This window comes from Buteo buteo, chromosome 23 (genome assembly GCF_964188355.1).
Source record: "Buteo buteo chromosome 23, bButBut1.hap1.1, whole genome shotgun sequence".
Classification (NCBI taxonomy): Eukaryota; Metazoa; Chordata; class Aves; order Accipitriformes; family Accipitridae; genus Buteo; species Buteo buteo.
In genome coordinates this window covers 17,064,103-17,083,265 of record NC_134193.1, presented here as the reverse complement: position 1 = coordinate 17,083,265, position 19,163 = coordinate 17,064,103, and the positions used below count along the sequence as shown (strand labels likewise).

At 52.0% G+C, this 19,163-nt stretch overlaps 2 protein-coding genes across 3 annotated transcripts; both read left to right on the top strand.

Moving 5' to 3' along the window:
* The first annotated feature begins 1,363 nt into the window (after positions 1-1,363).
* Positions 1,364-12,597, top strand: KYAT1 (kynurenine aminotransferase 1). Of its 2 annotated transcripts, XM_075054758.1 has the most exons (14): positions 1,364-1,495; positions 3,374-3,495; positions 5,898-5,956; positions 6,931-7,081; positions 7,394-7,543; positions 7,922-8,008; positions 8,131-8,259; positions 8,602-8,722; positions 9,400-9,476; positions 9,738-9,827; positions 10,207-10,393; positions 10,633-10,709; positions 11,009-11,095; positions 11,523-12,597. In XM_075054758.1, exons 2-14 carry the CDS (start codon positions 3,412-3,414, stop codon positions 11,589-11,591), a joined length of 1,368 nt encoding a protein of 455 aa, XP_074910859.1. In that variant the 5' UTR covers positions 1,364-1,495; positions 3,374-3,411; the 3' UTR covers positions 11,592-12,597. The 2 variants fall into 2 exon arrangements, with proteins under 2 accessions (XP_074910859.1, XP_074910860.1); XM_075054759.1 differs by lacking the exon at positions 3,374-3,495 and having other exon boundaries at positions 1,405-1,495.
* An 836-nt stretch (positions 12,598-13,433) lies between these two features.
* Positions 13,434-19,026, top strand: SPOUT1 (SPOUT domain containing methyltransferase 1). The gene is made up of 12 exons (XM_075054760.1): positions 13,434-13,505; positions 13,585-13,627; positions 13,836-13,958; positions 14,288-14,447; positions 15,117-15,206; positions 15,557-15,606; positions 15,847-15,977; positions 16,409-16,481; positions 16,846-16,944; positions 17,638-17,740; positions 18,309-18,456; positions 18,650-19,026. Exons 1-12 carry the CDS (start codon positions 13,464-13,466, stop codon positions 18,740-18,742), a joined length of 1,155 nt encoding a protein of 384 aa, XP_074910861.1. The 5' UTR covers positions 13,434-13,463; the 3' UTR covers positions 18,743-19,026.
* The last annotated feature ends 137 nt before the right edge of the window (positions 19,027-19,163 follow it).

The following is a 19,163-nucleotide window of genomic DNA, read 5'->3' as shown; positions in this document are numbered from 1 at the left end:
GTGAAGTTATATGTTTACTGCTGAACCAATATAAAGGCCAAATCCTGCCAAAGAAGGTGGGGGCTCATGCTCCTGCCCATCCTTTCTTCTCCCTGCTCCTCTCTGCTCTGGTCCCTACCCAGATCTCTGTTTCCTTGCAGTGCCATTAGCACTCAGACCCACCCTCCCCTGAGCCAGTTCAACTCAAGGATCTTACAGAAAACTGTCCACTTTTCTGCCAGGTTGGCTTTTTGCTAATTTAGCAAGTCAAGTTTGCTCAGCTCAGGGGCAAACAACAACCAGGGAAGGTGCAAGGCTGGCAGAGGAGGGGGCAAAGAAAGCATAGCAAGGGCAGCAGGAGGGAGAGGATAAAATGGCATCGAGCTCTTAGATGGCTCAGGATGTGCCGTGTACACTCTTACAGAAACAAACACAAGTTTTCTTTCCATCTGTTTGTTTCAGTGTTTGAGTTAAACAGAAGTTTAGAAAACAAAGAGTTTGCATCTGCCTGCACAGACATTCCCTCCTACTTAGTCACGGCAGGGATGCTGGGAGCCCAGTGGCCGGACGTTGGGTTAGGATTTGGGAACCTTTGGCACAGTGGATGTCAGCCGCTTCCTTTCCCTGTGGCTCACTTTTTCCTTCTGTGAAAGGGAGACAGTAATTACTCACTCAGGAGACCTGCATGACCTGATTCATTGGTGCATGTAAAGCCTTGTCACAAAAGGAAGAGGAAAGCCAAGAGAGGATAATTTGCTCTGTACACCTCACTGCGGCAATTGTCACCTCTCAAACAACTGAGAGTTCAGCTTCTGCATCCATGCACTAAAATCCACCTCTAGGGCTGCTATGTGTCTGCCTGCCCATCCACAGCTCAGGGGTCGGATGATGCTGCAGGATCCTGCTTTAGGTTGTACTGTGGACAGTTGGTCGTTATCCTCTATCACCCTAACACTGGTGCCTCCACCTTCTGTACCTCTGATCCATTCTCTTCTCTAATAATATTAAGCCTGCAGGGTGAAATTTTTGAGAATGTCTGACTGACGTAAAAATTCCATTTTTCAAAATGACTGAAGGCTTCACTCAAAGGGAAATTCCCTGCCATTGCCATGCCAAAGTAATTATAGTCACACCACAAAAATTATCCGGCTATAATTATGCCAGTATGAGCCTCCATCTGAACTATATGCTGGGATATTTTCCCAGGGAGCCAAAATCCGCTGGCAGCTCTGGCTCCAAGCCTCCAGGAGGAAGGGACCTGCTCCCAAAAGCCCTCTCCTCCCTCACCTTGGTGATTTAGAGAGCGACCCGAGACCAACTTTTCCCCGGTACGCTTTTCGTCATCGAAGTGTTGTAGCTCGACTCTTGCTTTCCTGCAGCCTCTCTGGCTCCTCCCAGGAAGTCCCAGCTGCAGATGAAGCATTTCAGAGACAGGGAGAGGGCAGCATGTCTGCAAAGGCAGCTTGGGCGGTTGTGCCAGACTTTCGCAGCGTAAGGCAGCGTGGCCCAGCTTGATGTAAGTCAGTTTTACCTCCGACCATCCCTTCTGGGAGCTGCCTTGTGCCTGCGTGTGTGCACTTGCTGGCTGTTGCTGCTACATTCGCCCATGCTCCCGCTGTGGCGTTGCACCCCATGGTGTGATGGGTTCAGGGGGACCCTTGTCCCCAAAGCCTTTTGAGTGCACCTGTGAGTGGCCAGGCTGGCCAGCACCACAGAGGTGCTTGGGAAGCACCAGGACTGAAGAGACGGCTGGTGCCTGCAGGCTGGAGGGCAGGAGGTGGTGAGTGACCGGTCCCCGCGATGACCTTTCAGCTGTCACCTCCAAAATCCTTAGTGTGCTCTGTCCCGTGCACCCCGCCGAGGCGAGAGGTGCCTCGGCTCCCTTGCAGGGAGCGTGCATACAGGGCAGTCTGAAACGCCCAACCAGGTAAGAGGCTCCCTGAGCCTTTCTCAGGCTTGTTGACATTCTGGTGGCTGACCCCACTCCACAACGTCCAGGGCTAGGGAGGCGAGGCAGAGCCCTCTGCCCTAGCCCCAGTCGGCTGCTCCCACTGGCAGGAGCACCCAGACCCCAGTGCTGCCTCTAGCTCTTTGCAGGAGCCTTCTGTACAGCTCTTACACCAGCTCTGTAGTTTTCTGTAATCCTCTGAAGCCTTTTTTACTGCCACACTTTCGTTTTGTCACGTGCAGAGTTAGTCCCTGCATTCCAATACTCACTTGCTTTGCATCCCAAAGCAGTGTCCCCCCACATCTCAGTGCCCATCCCCTACATGCAGCTGTCCTGTGCGCAGGGACAAGGTAGATATTTCACAGTCCTGAGCAATATTATGCTGTGGCTTCCCATTTTTCCATAAATTGTGCTGTTTTTTTCCCACCTGGGCAAAGAGATGTAAAATCCCACTGGTCTCAGCTGGCAGCCGCTTTGCACTTGCATTAGAAATAACACAAAATGCGAACAGTGGGGACCTGTTTTAATTTATTTTTTTGGCAACTAGGTAAATTAATCCATGGCTGGCCAAAATAAAGGTGCATGCATCCTCCAGACTCACCGCAAGCTTTTATCTCAAGTACCTAAAAAACCATTAACTTATTTTAGCTTAAATACCACACGTTTAAGCAATGCTGTAGAATAGTTGGGGGCACCTGAGGTGAAGGAACAGGCTACATCAGGCACAGAAATTAATTTCTTTGTGGCCTTGAAAGAAAGGTAAACACCAAAATCACTTTGGAGATGGAAGCTGACATCTCATTAATCAGAAAAAAACTTGTGACTAAACAGCCTGGAGTTGCAGGAGCTGAGAGGTCAGACATTCTCAAAAATAGCAGCACTCTTGCTTTGATTTTTTTTTTGTAACCTTAAGAACACGAAGGAAGAGGAAGGCATGGGTTTGTGTGGAGTAGGTTTGCCCAGCGTGCATCCCTAAGGCCCCTTGTTTCACTTTCCAGCCCCAAGAAGCAGGGTGTCTGAACAGCCCTGCCAAGGCACAGTACAATCAGTGAGGAAGGTGGAGGTGCTGCAGGGGAAGAAGGGCAGAGACAGGAGATACCTGGGATCAATGAAACTGGATGGGAAGCTGACGTTGAATACCGAATTTCCCCAGTGCAGAGGAAAGTAGGGGGAGCCTGGAACTGGGGAGAGAGGAGGTAGAAGACGGTTGCACTTGTGGTCCTGACTTTGTGTGTGTCACGGGCACAAAGTACAGTCCTAGCACTGTTTGATGTTGCAGCGACAATATACAAAGCAGCTCGTTCCCCCTTTTCCTTTCTGTGGCAGAATAACCACAGCTTTGGGTCTGGACCTGCCTCGTCCTCAGGTACATGGAGTGTTTGCTTTACTCCTGGAGCCGTGGAGCAGTTGTCTCACCCCTCTGCTTTGTGTCCGCGGGAAATGCAGGTCCATGCCCATAGGAGTGAGACAGCAGAAGCTGTGGCATGCTCAGGAGAGCAGGACCGTCTCTGCGTCACTTCTTGCTGGAGAGGAAGAGCAGCGCTGGATATAGCTCATACGCCAGCGAGGTATTGAATGCCCAACATGACTCTTTCTGGCTGTCAGCCTGGTCCCTGGCTCAGGCTGCAGTGGTGTGGAGCCTGGGGGAGCTCACTACCCAAGAGCCAGCCTTGGCATCAATGGCAGATAGGGCACGTCAGGAGAAGCCACACTGGTGCAATCTCCTCTGTACCCGCTTATTTCCAGGTAGCCTGTTTAAAGAGAACATCTCATAAGCAAGAGAATATCCTTCATACAGAAGAAAGTTCATTGTTTCTGGGGTTGCCTCGTCTGATGGTCTCTTCTACTAAAGCCTCTTGGGTTGCAGAGTACTTGGGAAATATCACCATCCCTCCTGGCAATACAAACATGCAGAGCAAGGAAATCATGTGCAGCAGGGAGTCAGTGGTGGAAGGTCATGGGTGCTAAGTCTTCTACACTTGCACTCAACTATCCTGTCTAGCTGCCAGGAAAATTGCAACTGGAGAAACACATTATTCAGTCTGGGGAGCAGAACAGGCTGAAAAAGATTTGAAGGCTGTGTGGCCCTGAGCCCATGTTGCTCTCCAGCCTGATGGGCAGCCGCCCATGGCAGCATCATGCAGGCTGGGGATGGGATGGGGGGGATGTCAAAGGAAGAAAGTATTTGTCATGTCCCTTCCTGAAAGGGCTGGAGGAGACAAGGCCTTTTCTCAGAACTGGGAATTTCTAGGCTTAAAGCACCCTCTTCCCACTGACCCCCATCACACTTGCCAATGCTGTTAAATTCTCTGAACTGTGGCCAGCAGCAGCCCCACTGCAAAAGAACAGCACTGGAGCTGTTAATATTTCACCTTCAGCTATCTTTTTCTTCCCAAGCCACAAATCCTTCTACTCCCACCAAAATCAGCTCAGGCACTAGGTCTTGCTGACCGTAATACCCATAAGCTTGTGCAGAAATTGCAAAGCAGGGGGCTGGAGGAGAGGAGTGGGCCTCCCCTAGACCTGGGGACACAGCGACTTCTGCTCACCCTTGTCTGCCTGCCTAGCACCACAAGGGAGTGCAGAGTCCCCCTGGTGCCCTCTGAAACACAGGGCTCCTCACCAAGGTATTTGCAAAGATCCCTAGTGAGGGCTGAAGCTGTATAAAAATCTAAAGACCTCAATACAAAATATCGTTGGGGCACTTTTCAAATTCTGGTGCAGCCCTCTGGGAACAGCAGAGGTGAGAAGGTAAGTGGGGAGTTACCACTGCAGTTGAGCCTGGAGAGGGGTGCTGACCTGGTATCCCCCCACCATCCTGGCACAGCAGAGCACAGACCCTCTCCCCTCACATCCCAGCTCTACATCTCACATCTCAGCTGCTTTTACATGCTCTCCTCATCCCTTTTCACATGTATTTTACTTGCCATGGTGACAATCGTTTTCTTGGCTCATTGCTTCAGACGCCCTCCTCGCATCTCCATGCTGGCTTTTCTTGCTGCATTGAGCATCGTTTGTCTCCAGCTTCCAGTCCCTTTGCTGTCTGGTTGCCTTTTCCCTGTGCTGTTTAATGATTAAATTCTGCTTCTGCTGCTTTTCAGCGTCCTCATGATAAATTCCCCATCAAGCACAACTAATTTTCTCCCACTGTGCTTACTCAGCTGGAAGGAGGATTTTGCTCTCAGTTTCCTACTGTCCTTCGCACCCGCACTAGCCATGATGCATGTGGAAATTAGATACCAGTCAGGTGAACAGTACCTTGGTGTCTCCGTACATCAGACTGACATGTGTGCTGTGCTCCCCTGTTGCCTGCACCCACTTGCTGCCTGGTTTCGCATAAACTTTAGGTGCAAAAACCAGCATATTGTTTAGGATCTAGAGCAACTCCCTTCACCAAGGGCTCCAGCAGGACAAAGGAGTAAATACTTCTGCTACTCCACAGAGCAGCGTGGAATAAAAAAGTTTGTCCTTCTAGGAAAAGGGGATGTTTTGTGGCCTGTAGAAAACAAAGAGGTCCTTCTGATGGAGGACGAGAGAGGCTATGGAAGCCAAAAGCCTGAGGTCTGGGGTTATTGGCCTGGCTGTTACAGCTTGGCTGAGCTCATTTGATCCTATGATTTATTCCAACTGAAAATGAAGATTAAGGCATTGCCACCTCCCCACTAAGCGTAGACATGCTTCTTTTGTTCATCTGTTTTCTCAATTCTTGTTGAAACTTGTAAATGAAACATCCTCCTCTGCCAGCTCTTGTCTGTTTGATCTTTCATAAAAAGTCTGTGAAACCTCTTCCAGAAGCCACTGCGTCAGCATTACTGCTGTAAGGTCGGTCAGCAACAACCCATGAAGCAATACTAAAGGGCACGCTTTCTATTGGGAAAAACATACCTGTGGAGGCCATGTCCCCGTCACGCATGGTCCCATTGCCATTTAGTAAAAGCTTCAGACTCACTTTCTGTCTCTCTCTTTGCAGGCAAAAATGTCAAGGCTGGTGCAAGCTCGGAGGTTGGAGGGAATAGATAAGAATATCTGGTAAGTTAAGAGAATATCTGGTTTACCCTGGTGGTAGATGTGGTTTTAGGCAGCCTGACACCACATAGAAACCACCGCAGCCACACAGAGCATAGAGCAGCACAGTCTCCCTCGGCTACTTTGCATTTGTTTAGGAAGCACACCGGGGCAGGTTTGCCCCGGGAGACTTTATCCTGGCTCAGGTCTGTGTCTGCTGCTCACACTTTATGCCATATCAGGTGTTCCGCACCATCCTGCAGGAAGGCAGGCAGGAGCACCTTGTAGTGCATTGTACTCCATCAGGCCCATCCACATAAATGATCCCACCAGCACCCAAATCCAAGCAAAATTGTCGCAGCACACTGGCTTCAGCCCGGTGTCTGCTTCAAGCCCAACCTAGGGCACTGCAAGCAGAGAGGCTGGTGAAGGGATGCTGCAAATGCCATTCCCAGCCTGCCAGGCACAGACACTGGGAAAACTGCATGCTTGAAGAGATTTAAATGGGCTTTCCCCAAAGCCCTGCTGTGCCTGGTTTCAAGCTACGAACTGCTCATGAGCTGGCTCTTGTTTGAGACAAGCACTGAGTTCAGCCTGCCCTTCCCTCTGCAGAGGCCTTCACAGTGTCTACTTGCTAAATTTTGCAGAACTGGTATGAATTTGAAAACCTCCGAGACCTCTCCTGCTCGGTCTGGTCTGATCAGCAGCAGTGCATGGCTTCAGCTGTGACTGCACAGCCAGACAGCACAAAGGCTGTTTCCTTCGAGAACAAATTAAAACCACCCCCCAGTGCAATTGTGCCTCACCCTTGTTTTAATTGGAACAGGTCTAAAATGACCTGTGCTTGGTCCTGTCCACCTGTGAGCAGTGGGATGGCTCCACATGAAGGACACCAACCTCACTCACTTCCAAAGGGATGCTGGCAAGCAGAGCCAGTGCCAGCATGCTGCCCGGACCCTCTGTAAACGCTTGTCTTTCTCTCCCTTTCTTGTCTCCAGGGTGGAGTTTGTAAAACTGGCTGCCACCTACGCTACGGTGAACCTGGGCCAGGGCTTCCCCGACTTCCCCCCACCGGACTTTCTGAAGGAGGCATTCATGAGAGCCCTCAGCGGGGAGAACCACATGCTGCACCAGTACACCCGTGCCTTTGTGCGTGGACAGACCCCCCTCCTCAGCAATACCTCCCGCATTCCCTGTTAGCCTTGGGTGCTTCAGGGCTCATCAGGCAGCAATAAACAGGGCAAACCACAGAAGGCAAAACATGCATCCAGCCTCAGCCCAGGCCCCCTGTGCCTAGGGCTGTAACACCCTGCTTTACCGGGGCATTTGAAGCAGCTGGGCTGGAAGATGCCTTGCACACTCAGTCGCAGGGCACTTGGCTGCCCAGGCCCCTAACAGGGGCTCATCCATGTTTTAGGAGGCTTCTGCAACCCAATTCCCACCTCTCCTCTCACCCCACAGGGCCACCCGCCTCTGGTGAAGATCCTAGCCCAGTTTTTTGGGAAGCTGCTTGGACGAGACCTGGATCCTATGACCAATGTGATGGTGACAGTGGGGGCATACCAGGCCCTTTTCTGCTGCTTCCAGGCTTTCGTTGATGAAGGTGATGAGGTAACCCAAGATTTGAGCTTGTTGCACAGGCAGCCTTCCTCCAGGAGAGCCCTTCCTGGCTGTGGGTCTGCTAGCAGCTGCAGGCTGGTTTTCATTGTCCTTTTCCAAAGCAGAACTGGTTTTATCCCCATTCTCCAGTATCTGAGCTTCCAAAGGAAAAAATTATCTGCTGCAGGGCACTGTCTCATTTCTGCATAAGGCAAAATAACCCTTTTGCCCTGAGTGGTGGTGGTCTTCCATGACACTGCCCACAGGCAACACAGATTCTCCATTCCAGTAATTCAGGGATTAAAATTTCCTGTCCCTCCCATTGCTCTCTGCATCCATCAGGGAAGGTCTGAGCAGGGCCAGGAGGGTGCTGACATGTCTTTCTTCCAGGTGATAATCATTGAGCCCTTCTTTGACTGCTATGAGCCAATGGTGAAAATGGCTGGTGGGACGCCTGTGTTTGTCCCGCTGAGACCGGTGAGTGGGTCAAAGCAAAGCTGTTGAGAAGGGAAGAGTCACAGCAAAGTGAGCGAAGAGGTGAGTGGTAACCAAAGTGCAAAGGTAGCAAAGCAACTGAGATTCCCCTCTGTTCTCTCTAGAAAGCTCCAAAAGAGGGAAAATTGATGTCTAGTGCAGACTGGCAGCTGGACCCAGCTGAACTGGCTTCTAAATTCAGTGAACGGACAAAAGCCATCGTCCTGAACTCACCCAACAATCCTCTGGGCAAGGTAACACTTCTGGCCTTGCTGTGGCTGGCCCTGAAAGCTGCTGGGGGGCTACAGCTCACACCACCACATTTGCAGTGTAGCAGTGACTCGACCTTCCTTACGCACAAGGGAAATGGGTGTTGTGGCAGCACTGCATGCTGCGCTCACTCTTCTGGTGTTTTTAAGCCTGGTCTTTTATGCCAGCCGTGGCTTTGCCCTGTTAGACCATTGCAGTCAGCTCCTGCCCACCCTGGCTTGGGAGATGGCGCGGGCCGGGCGTGCAGCCTTTGCCAAGAGGCAGGGACAGGCAGGGGCTCAGAAATGCTCCTGCTGCATCTCTGCTCCACTCCCTGCCTGCTGCAGGTATTCAGCCGAGGGGAGCTGGAGCTCATTGCAGACCTGTGTGAGAAGCATGACATCCTGTGCATCAGCGATGAAGTGTACGAGTGGCTGGTGTATGATGGGAAGGAGCATATCCGCATCGGTACGGAGAATGGCTTGGCTGAGCTTGGGTGTCTTCTCTGGGTACAGCATCTTCAGGGAAGGAACTGGTGATTTAGCTGGGGTCCTCTGGAAATTATATGGGCTGCTTACATGCATGGCTCTACTAGGCATGTATCCCCATTAGAGGTATTTTGCTGCACTTCAGTCTCAGCCTCCAAACCGGGACTTAAACTGGACCCCTGACTTCCAAAGCCAGTCAGAGGAAATAGAGAGCTAGCTTCACAGACTGACATATACAGCAAAGTGCCTTTTGGCTCCAGTGAAACTGATTTTTTCCCCATACTTTGTAAAACCACAGTTTTCTGAGTATCTCTAGTTTTGGGACATCCATTTCAACATGATTTCAGAGGCCTGTTCTTCCTGTTGTAGTAATATGCAATCACCTTGTTGCAGGCTGACGGTGCTTGGCATCCCTGGGAACCCCTGGGGCTAGGTACATGCATATGAAAACACTTAATTACAAAGAGATGCTCTTGAGAAACCTGGCTCCCTTCTTGGGGTGTGCTTTGAGGCTCATACAGGTGAAAGATGTGCTGTGAACACAAGAGGCCATCATGGATTATCGTGGGCAAAGAGCTCCCACCATGTCATTAATGCAGCCCAGAAATGAGCATGCTGAGCTCTGCCATTGGTGTTTCTCTCTTGTTTCATTGCCAGCCAGCTTGCAAGGGATGTGGGACCGCACGGTGATGATTGGGAGTGCTGGGAAGACCTTCAGTGCCACTGGATGGAAGGTGAGTTCCCCCATGTGGCACCTCATTGTGTCCCCATCCCTGTCCCTTTGCTTCAAGGTGTGGGTCTGATTGCCGTAGCATGGCACTGGGGACACGGCTGCCACACACTCAGCTTTGAGCCTCAGGGTCTGAAAGTACCAAAGCTGCTTTATGATAGCCCTGTCTGGAAAATACAATGAAGCCAGTGCAGGCAAATAAAGGGGAGCCCAAGTAGGTACCCAGAGACTTACCACTTTCCTCCTCCTCCTCTCCTGGCCGCAGGTGGGCTGGACCGTGGGACCCAACCGGCTGCTGCAGCACCTCCGTACTGTGCACCAAAACTCAGCGTACCACTGTGCCACAATTGCCCAGGTAAGGCAGCTCTCTGCAACTGGCCCTGCAATTCCCAAACCCATGAAGCAGGAGCGAGAGAGGGTCCTTCTGCCCATGGCTGACCTGAAAGGCACAGACAGGGTGATGCATAGTGCCCTGGAGAGGCTCCTTCCCCTCTCCCTGCAGTCACCCCATGCCTGAGAGGAAAGGGAAGAATCCAGCCTGCCTGAGGTATAGTCCTTATTTTGCATTGACAAATCTAAAAGTCCATTTGGAGGGGCTGCAGGCAGAGGTCAGCTTGGTGCAGTGAGAAACCACCACCTGCTCCCTAGTCACCTGTGAATCACATGGGAGCAAAGACTCCGGTTCTCAAGCAAGCCTTGAGCATCTGCCCACCGGGTTACCTCTCTCCTTGCAGGAGGCCGTGGCTCAGGGTTTCCAGAGGGAGATCGAGCTTTACGGGAAACCAGACAGCTACTTAGTCCAACTACCCAAGGAGCTGCAGCAGAAGAGAGACTGGCTGGTCCAGAGCCTGGATGCTGTGGGGATGAAACCCATCATCCCTGAGGGCACCTACTTCTTGGTAGCAGACATCTCTGAGTTCAGTAAGTCATGCAGCTGTGGTTTTGCTCAGGCAAAGTATGGGGAGGCTCAGGGCTGAGTAGGGGGGGGCCAGCTCACAGCAGTACCACTAGCAGGGACAGGATCCTGCATAAACCATCACCAAAGCAGGGAGGGACAGTAGTATATTCCCCATCCAAGCTCCCAGAGGTTGTCATTTTGGAGCTTGGCTGAGGCACCCGGCAGCAGCCCCCACCTCTGTGCTGTTGTACTTCTCCTGCAGAATCCGATGTCCCTGAAGTCCCAGACTCCGATGAGCCCTATGACTACAGATTTGCAAAGTGGATGGTCAAGAACAAGGTAAATGAATCTGGCCCTTTCTGCTGCATTTGTCCCGGGTGGGTTTGTGCCCTCCCTGCTGGCTGCACTCGCGTGAGCCAACAGCACAACACCACTGCCAGGTCCGGCAGATCATCCAGGGGGGTGCCTGGGGTGTCTGTCAGCAGCTGGCCTCAACCCTGGCAGCCTGAGCTCAGAGTGAGCAGGCAGGGCACCAAGGGCATCTATAAGCCCATCCGTGAGACTTGCGAGCAATAAGTGGATGGCTTCATACCAGCCCAGAAAGAGTAACCTCAGCTCCACATGTTTTACCCTCCCAGGGACTTGCTGCCATCCCGCTCTCCGCTTTCTACTGTGGGGCCCACAAGAACAACTACAACCATTTCATCCGGTTCTGCTTCGCAAAGGTGAGATATGTGGCAGCACGAAGGCAGCCAAGGTTGGGAGTAATAATCAGGGCTAGTTTAATGAAATGCCAGGAAGAAGTACAGAGCGCCTTGGGCATTAGAGCCTGAGCATGGCATCACAGCTGGTCCAACCCCCTCCTGCAGACATGAGAGCCGAGCTGGGGGCAGCAGGTGTGCCAGTACCATCCTAAACCTTGCCCCGTCAGCATCCCACCTTTCTTGGTCAAGGCAGGGATTCTTCTGGGTGTACTTTTAAATGCCCAGTGGCTATGCCTGCCCCAGAGATGGCTGTGTCCATCTCATACTGAACACGGGGCATCTGTGATGTTCCAGAATGAGAACGGGATTTTTATATAAATGATGACTGCAGTGAGGACAAATGGGATTTGGCTGGAAGCCACTGACCAAACCTGCAATATTTCTTTAGGAGGAAGCGACCCTGAAGGCAGCAAACGACATATTGCAAAAATGGAAACGGGAGAAAACTAGTCCCTGAGTGCACTGGAGAGAAAACCAGGCTCTCCTTGGTCCTCACCTGTCACAGCCGCTCTTCCTCCTTTTCCTTTGCTTGGCTACAAACTTTGATCCGTCCTTAGTTTTGTGCTTTCAACCACATTTTCTGTCAGACAAATGGGTAAGGGGTTTGCCATGCCCAGGGTCTGGGGGACACTTTCTGTCACTGTGAAACGATTGCACTGTTCCTTGGAAGAAGTGAGTCGTGTGTGCTGCTGGTATTTGACGTTTCTTCCTCTTATGTTTCAAGACTTTGATAATCAGTTCTGGGATGCATCCAGCAAGTCACAAGGTAAGGATGGCCCCTGGGGCCTTTTCCACCACCAAATTCTGAAAAGGTGTTTCAGGACCTACCTTTAAGGCCATGCTGGGGGATTACTGTGGCTTGTCTTGCTCCACATCCCCACTCATGTACCCCAGGGCACAGGACAGCATTTCCACCAGCACCCACGTTCCCACAGGACTGTGCAGTATCACCACCCATCATTAGGTTAATTCTTATGATCCTGAAAATTATAAACCCAGTGAAATACTGTTTCCCATAATTAACAATTTTCCCGTTATTTTTTTCTGTGCATCTCTGGGGAAGGTGACCACAGAATCGGTAACTGGTTTCCCCCAGAAAACAGGCTTTCATAAATAGCCCAAATGCTGCCAAACCTTCCCTGTGCACCCCCCAAACTGTCCCTGGCACTTTGTCAGGGTTTGGCAGCATCATCCAGGCTGCAAAGCAAAACCTTCAGGCCTTTGACAAGTGCACACAGTGGCTGGGGAAGAAGGGCACAGTGGCCTCGGGCTGCTCCTGCTGCTGGTGGCCCCTGCAGCCTCCCACCCGCTGGGCTGGTGGGGTAATGTCAGCAGCGCTTTGAAAAGTAATTCTTGCATCATTCGTGATTTCAACCTGGATAAGAATGTAAACCAGCATCATCAGTCACGCAGGAGTTATGTGTAACAGACCATGCAATAAGTATTTGTGGTGGTTAAATTATTGAAGTAGAATTACTGCAATTATTGAAGAGTAAATATCTCTGTAATGATTATGGGGCTGCCGTCACCCGTGCAATATCTGTGTTGCGTCCCACTGTGGTGGCTGCTCGTCCCACCCAGACCGGTGGGTAGCAGCTCCGCAGGTTTTCGGCGTTGGGCTGCAGCTGGCGGTACCGATCCCCTTGGAGCCAGAGCTGCACCGACCCGCCGGAGGGAGGGAGGGAGGGAGGGAAGGAGGGAGGCAAACACCCACCTCCTGCCTTCGCCCATGGGAGACGCGTCTGGTCGCACCTGCCTGCGCAGCCTGGGTGGGTGAGGGTGCTGCTGAAGGCCCTTTTGCACCCATATACGTGCCAAATGCTGGGAGAGCTGCAATCACCAAAACAGATAAACAACCGTGAAGACTAGATTATTAATATAAAGATTAATTGCAACATCCCCACACGCGTGGGCCCTTGCTCTAGGCTGTGACACACCCCACAAGGGGCAGGGTACATCCCCCCCGTCCTCCAACACGCACACAGTGCTTGTGCAAAGACACCCAGACGCGGGTATCCAGATTTTACACCCCCAACACACACACACACACACCCCCACACACACACACCCACACCCCCACCCACCCACCCACCCACACACACACACCCACCCACCCACCCGCCGCCTCCGGGCTACACCTCCGCCCCGCCATAGTACCTCTTCGGTCACCCATTCGCCCGCAGAACGAGACACCCCCTGCTTAGCTTAACTGCCCGCGCAGCGACTTAAACACTACCCCGCCCCCTGCCTGGCCATTGGCCCACGTGACGCCGGCCCGCGGCCAATCACCACCGCGAAGGGGCGTGGCCGTGGGGCGCGTGGGCAGAAGATGGCGGACAGCAGCGCGGCCAAGCGGCCCAAAGGGGCGCAGGTGGGGTGCGGGGGGGGGGCGAGTTGCCGCGGGCGGCCCCTGAGGGGATCCCGTCGGTAACGGTCGCTGTCTCCCACAGGCTGAGGAGAGGAAGGTGGACTGGCGGCGCTGGAAGCAGGAGAGTAAGGGCGGGCCCCCACGGGGGCTGGGGGCGGGCGGACAAAGCGGGGCGCAGCCGCGGGGGTCCCCGGCGGGGCCCTCGGGCCGGGATGGAGCCCTCCCTCAGCGCTCCCGTACCCCGGCGCGGCCCTCACCGCGGTGTCCTGGCCTGCGGCCCGCCCGCCGCCCGCCGGCTCGTTGTTTAAAGCGAGGGCTTGTTCTCTGTTCCAGGGAAAGCGGAGAAGAAAAAATGGAAGGAAATGAAGCTACTGAAGAAACTGGAAAAACAGCGGATGCGGGAGCTGGCAGAAAAACAAGCCGAGAAGCAGAAGGAAGAGCAGAAGGAAGACAAAGGTGACGCCACTGTGACCTGATGGGGAGGCCTGGGTGAAAGATCTGGGAGAACTTGGTTGTAAAAGTCAGTTTGTTTGACGTGTCGATAGGAAAGGTGATGCTCAGCTTCGTGGATCTGGTATAGATCAATCCACACACGTAAACAGGTGTGAACACGAGGCAGTGAGCGCTGCATGAGAGACCTTTCTTAAGAGAAAACTTGTGATTAGAATCTAAGAAACAGAGGTTGCTTTTTTCACCCATCACAACTGCAGTTGAAGTAGTAAATAAAATGCTGTACATGCAGCTGTCACGCTGTGGCTCACTTCTGATGGCACTCTGTTCCCCAGGGCGTCACTACACGCTGAGCGTAGCCCTGCCAGGCTCTATCTTGAACAACGCCCAGTCGCTGGAGCTGCGGACATACCTTGCTGGACAGATTGCTCGGGCCTGTGCCGTCTTCTGTGTGGATGAGATCATAGTGTTTGACGAGGATGGAGAAGATGTAAAGTAAGGAGGAACCATTTTGTTCTGCAGAAAACGTTTCCTCTCTGCGTTCTGTTTCTTCAATCTTTTATTAAGCTAAGACTAGCAAAGAACTGTGTGCACCTCAAGCAAATGTTTGAACCTCTCTCAGATGCCAGGATTACAGGGACCCCTATGCCACTGGACACAGATGTTGACTTAACTGCCCTGGCAACTAGGATCATTTGTCCCAGCATGGGGATGACAAAGCAGCAGGAGATAAGTTCTCCTGTGCTCTTAAATCTTGCTATGGAGGGATGGGGTGTGCCTATATCATTATGCAAGAAAAATTCCTGTTCCTTCAGCTTTTTACCTGGACCTGCATCTGAGTTAACTGGCCAAGCCATGCAATCCTGTAGCATCCAGGTCAGTAGCATCCAACTGCCAGGTTGTGTCAATACACAAATACACAAAGATTAAAAAAAAAAACCCAAAAAACTTAAAAGGTATTTGGCTTACAGAGAGTTCTAAATATGACTTGTTAACAGTCTCTACTTCTGGAGTAGCCCTTCTACAAGGCGGTCCATTTACTTCTTGGGAGTGGGGGGGGTGTGCTACTGTTCTCAGATTAAGGCACAAGGCTTAGTCTTCTGGAGACCAGGCGGTTTGGGGCTGTGCAGTCTCATGCCGAGTTCACAAGCTGCTCTCTTTCAGGAGCGTGGAGGGGGACTTTGAAGGGATTGGGAGGAGAGGCAAGGCTTGCGTGCAGCTGGCTCGGATCCTGCAGTACCTGGAGTGCCCTCAGTAAGTCCATCATGGTCGGACTGCGCATCACATTTGCATCAGAACTGACTTCTATGGGTATCTCGCGCTAGAGGCTATGGGAGCAGGAGCCAGATTCTGTTTATATTGCATAATTATGCAGGAACACAGGATCTAGTTGTTTCACATGTCTGGTTCAGAAGTTTAACTAAAAGAAGAGCAGTGAATGCAGGATACAACCTGCATGATGCATTAGAGGTAGATCAGGGAATTGAGGGAGCTAAGCATGCTTTTCTCTGTACTCAGCTCCTTTGAGTCAGAACAGGGCTAGAATTGAGGCTTGGATTCCTTAGAAACAACTGTTTTCACATTTGAACCTTCTCTAATAACAGGTACTTGCGGAAATCTTTTTTTCCAAAACATGAGGATCTGCAGTTTGCAGGTAATGATTCAGTTGTCTCTGTCCAAAACTATTGGCTTCCCCTTCCTGAGCTCTGGCTCTTGTTTTGCATGGGATGGACAGAATTGAATAACTTTTCCCCACTTCAGAGTGCAGACAAGGGGCTATGCTTTAGTATGGTGGGTCAGAAAGGGAGGGGGCAGTGGAGCAGTTGTACTTACACCTGTGTTCCCACAGTTTGTGTCCTCTCCTTAGCGGTTGCTTTTGCCTGTGCTGTTCTAGGGCTTCTCAACCCCCTGGACAGCCCCCACCACATGCGGGTGGATGAGGATTCAGAGTACCGAGAAGGTGTAGTATTGGACCGGCCAACTAAGCCAGGCAGAGGCTCTTTTGTTAACTGTGGGATGAGGAAGGTATGTCTGTTACTCACAGATCCCAAAACAATTTCCCCTGTCTCTCTGGCAGATTTGAAGTGGACAGGGTGGGTACTGCTGGGTTTCTGAAGGCCATAGTGGGCTGCTGTGGGGTTTAATTCTGTTGCTATCTTGTCCCTTCTGGCTCGTCAAAGTTTGTAGCTTCCCGAGTCCTGGCAGGCCTGCCCATTCCAGCACATCATTGCTTCACTGCTGAAGCTGAACGTTTGAGCAGCAAAATAAGTCAGACTGCTGACCCAGTCACCCTGAGCCTAGTCTGCACTGCATGTACCACACAGGCCCTGATTGCAGAGCTCCTCATTCCAGCTCCAGGCCAGAACAGACCCCCACTTCTTCAGAGGGTTCCCTTCCTTCCCCACCTTCCCCAGTACTTCCAGAATGTCTGACACTGATGGTGACTGTCACTGCAGGAGGTGCAGATTGACAGACAGCTGAACCCCGGTCTGCGAGTCACTGTGCGCCTGGAGGAACCCCAGAAGCCAGGTAATCTAATGCTCCATTAGCATCTGTAAACTTCAGTCCTGCAGCAGCTGGTCCTTCCATATGGCAGCCTTCAGATTACTAATGTTTGAAGGTACCCAACAGCTCTGTATGTTCCCCTCACTCCACACACAATTTTAGTAACACCCTTACCATACCTCCCTAGCTAACTGGAAAGAACTATCAGCTCTTTGACCAACAATAAACAGCCCAAACTGCACGCTTTCCAGAATGTGCTCAAAAGGGTGGTTCTTGGTTGTACACTAAATCAGTGCCCTGCCCCAGAGAAACTGTTGTATGTGGCTGCTCAAATCCAGCTCTCACTAGGGGATCACAGGGGCTGTTAATGTCTTTGCTTCCCTTTCAGAAGCTAAAGTGCGGAAAGGCACCGTGGTGTCCTCACACCACCCTCGGACAGTCTCAGGCTTGTACTGGGGTTACAGTGTCCGCCTTGCCTCCTGCCTGAGTAAGTATTTGCAGGGGTTCTCTGCTCTCTGCCATGTCTCTGCCTGGGCTTCCACGCCAATTTCAGGCCTATTGGCTACACATCTGCAGCATACATTAACATCTCTTTCATAGAAATCAGTTTTGTCTCAAAGGCAGCTTACATGTGTGGGTAGCAGCCATGTGGCAGTGAAATTTAAGGGCTAAAGCTAGGGGCATGAATCACCCCAGTCACCCAGTACTCTGTCCTATACTTCTACTCACCATTGCTCCAAATCTCCATGTTGTAGCAGGAGATAAGAGTTGGTGCTGTCCATCTCCAGCCAGTGCATCTCCATTTCTGTGATAACTACCTCCACTCATTCACATCAGAGACAGCAGTGACATTGAGCTCAAGAGCCCTGCAAAATACTTTTCCAGTCTTCTGATTGACTAGACCTCCTAGGAAAATTGTAAGCCATTAGTCAAGGAATGGCTTCTGGCACCTGCTTGAGCTTTGAGGAAAAGGTGCTGCAGTTGAGAAGGGTGCCAGAGACTCCTGCAGCAAGGGAATTATGTAGTCAAGAGGAATCATTCTTCTGTCTCCTGATGCACTGGTGGCACTGTAAAGCTATTCCTTCTGCTGCTACCTGTAGAGAGTTTGCACCTGTCTAGAAGGCACGCAGCATGGGCAAGGGCACCACATAAATAACCACACATTGTGTTTGTTTCCCAGGTGCTGTCTTTTCAGAGTGCCCGTTCAAGGAAGGCTACGATCTCTCTATTGGCACCTCAGAGCGGGGCAGCTCTGTGGACCAGGTCGCTCTCCCCTCCTTCAGGTTTGTGTCCTGTCTGCTTGGCCCACTCAGAGCCCCCAGGGAGGCCTGCTGCAGGCAGCGTAGCTGCTCTGTGGCCTTGGTGTTCTCCCAGGCAGGAACACTCCTAGATACAAGTGCAAGACTTGCCTGCAGGCTCCCTCCTGTGCTCTGCTGGTCCCTTTTGCACCAATGTGCATTCCTCTGCATGACAGAAGCTGGGGGAAGTACCCCAGGACAATGCCAATTCCTTTCCTGTTTCTCTGGAGTTGGTAGTAGGGACTGTCGCACTGGCCAAGTGCTGTGGAGCTTTGTCAGGGAGGCAGCTGCATTGGGCACTGTCAGCAAGGGACACAGCTCCCTGCTTCAGTGGCACAGAGAAGCTTGAACATAGACCTGGATACCTGAACAAAAGGAATGAGTCTGCTTCTTGCAGATCAGGTTAAGAGAACTGTTCATGTGAAGCCAGTTCTTAATCCACTTGAAGGTTGAAGGCACATGAGCAGCTCCCCTATGTAAAGCTTGTAGCATCTGCCTTGGTACAGGGATAAGAGCCAGTCTCCCCTCACCCTGTCTCTGTGCTCTCCCCTAGGCATGCCCTTGTTGTCTTTGGAGGTCTCGAGGGCTTGGAAGCTGGGCTTGACGTGGACCCCAACCTGGACGTCACTGACCCAAGTGTCTTATTTGACTTCTACCTAAACACTTGTCCCAGCCAAGGCAGCAGAACCATCCGGACAGAGGTAGGGTTGGTAGCCAGTGGTGTGGTGGGGGACGATGCCTGTGTGCACAGAGTAGTGCTGTGTTTCTGCCTCTGGCAGTGACACATACAGCCCATGCATCGTTCCCCGCGATGATGCCTCAGCAAAGAGTGGCTGGCTTGCCTGGTGCTCCTCAGAGAGCAGCGGTTCTGACTGCCGACTGGGTCTGTTCCAGGAAGCACTGCTGATCTCTCTGTCTGCACTGAGACCCCACATCAATGAGGCTGTGAAGACACCCAGCGACAGTTGTGGGAAGGAAAACCACTGACCTTGCCATCAGCTGAGGACTGCCTCGGGGAAGCAGCTGTTCAAACACGGGGTGCTGGGCAAACCACTCCAGGAGCCTGATGGGGCCAAGACACAGTGTGACTAAAGCTGGTAGTGCTGCTTGACCAAGTGTCTGGGTGCACCCAGCGAGTCTGTGCCCTCCTGCCTGCATGGTCCAGCCAAGGGCTGGTTGCTGCCTCTCAGCAGCTGGGACAAGCCTGGCAGCAGACCGGGTCTCAGCAATTCAGACGTCTGGGGTGGGGAATAAAGCAGTATGGAACCTCAGCTGCCTTGAAGTCCATGTGTGAGTGTCTTGGTGTAGAGGATGGGCACTCAGTGTCCAGAGATCCTGCATGCTCAGTACCTCTGGAGCCATGTGGCCTTCAGACTTACAGGAAGTCAAAACTTAATCCTTATGCCAA

Coding starts and splice junctions, on each gene's coding strand:
- SPOUT1 (XM_075054760.1), top strand. CDS start 13,464: ATGGCGGACAGCAGCGCGGCCAAGCGGCCCAAAGGGGCGCAG. Junction 13,506..13,584: donor AGCGGCCCAAAGGGGCGCAG/GTGGGGTGCGGG, acceptor TGTCTCCCACAG/GCTGAGGAGAGGAAGGTGGA. Junction 15,978..16,408: donor TTAACTGTGGGATGAGGAAG/GTATGTCTGTTA, acceptor CTGTCACTGCAG/GAGGTGCAGATTGACAGACA.
- KYAT1 (XM_075054758.1), top strand. CDS start 3,412: ATGCTCAGGAGAGCAGGACCGTCTCTGCGTCACTTCTTGCTGGAGAGG. Junction 3,496..5,897: donor ATAGCTCATACGCCAGCGAG/GTATTGAATGCC, acceptor CTCTCTTTGCAG/GCAAAAATGTCAAGGCTGGT. Junction 10,394..10,632: donor AGCAGACATCTCTGAGTTCA/GTAAGTCATGCA, acceptor CTTCTCCTGCAG/AATCCGATGTCCCTGAAGTC.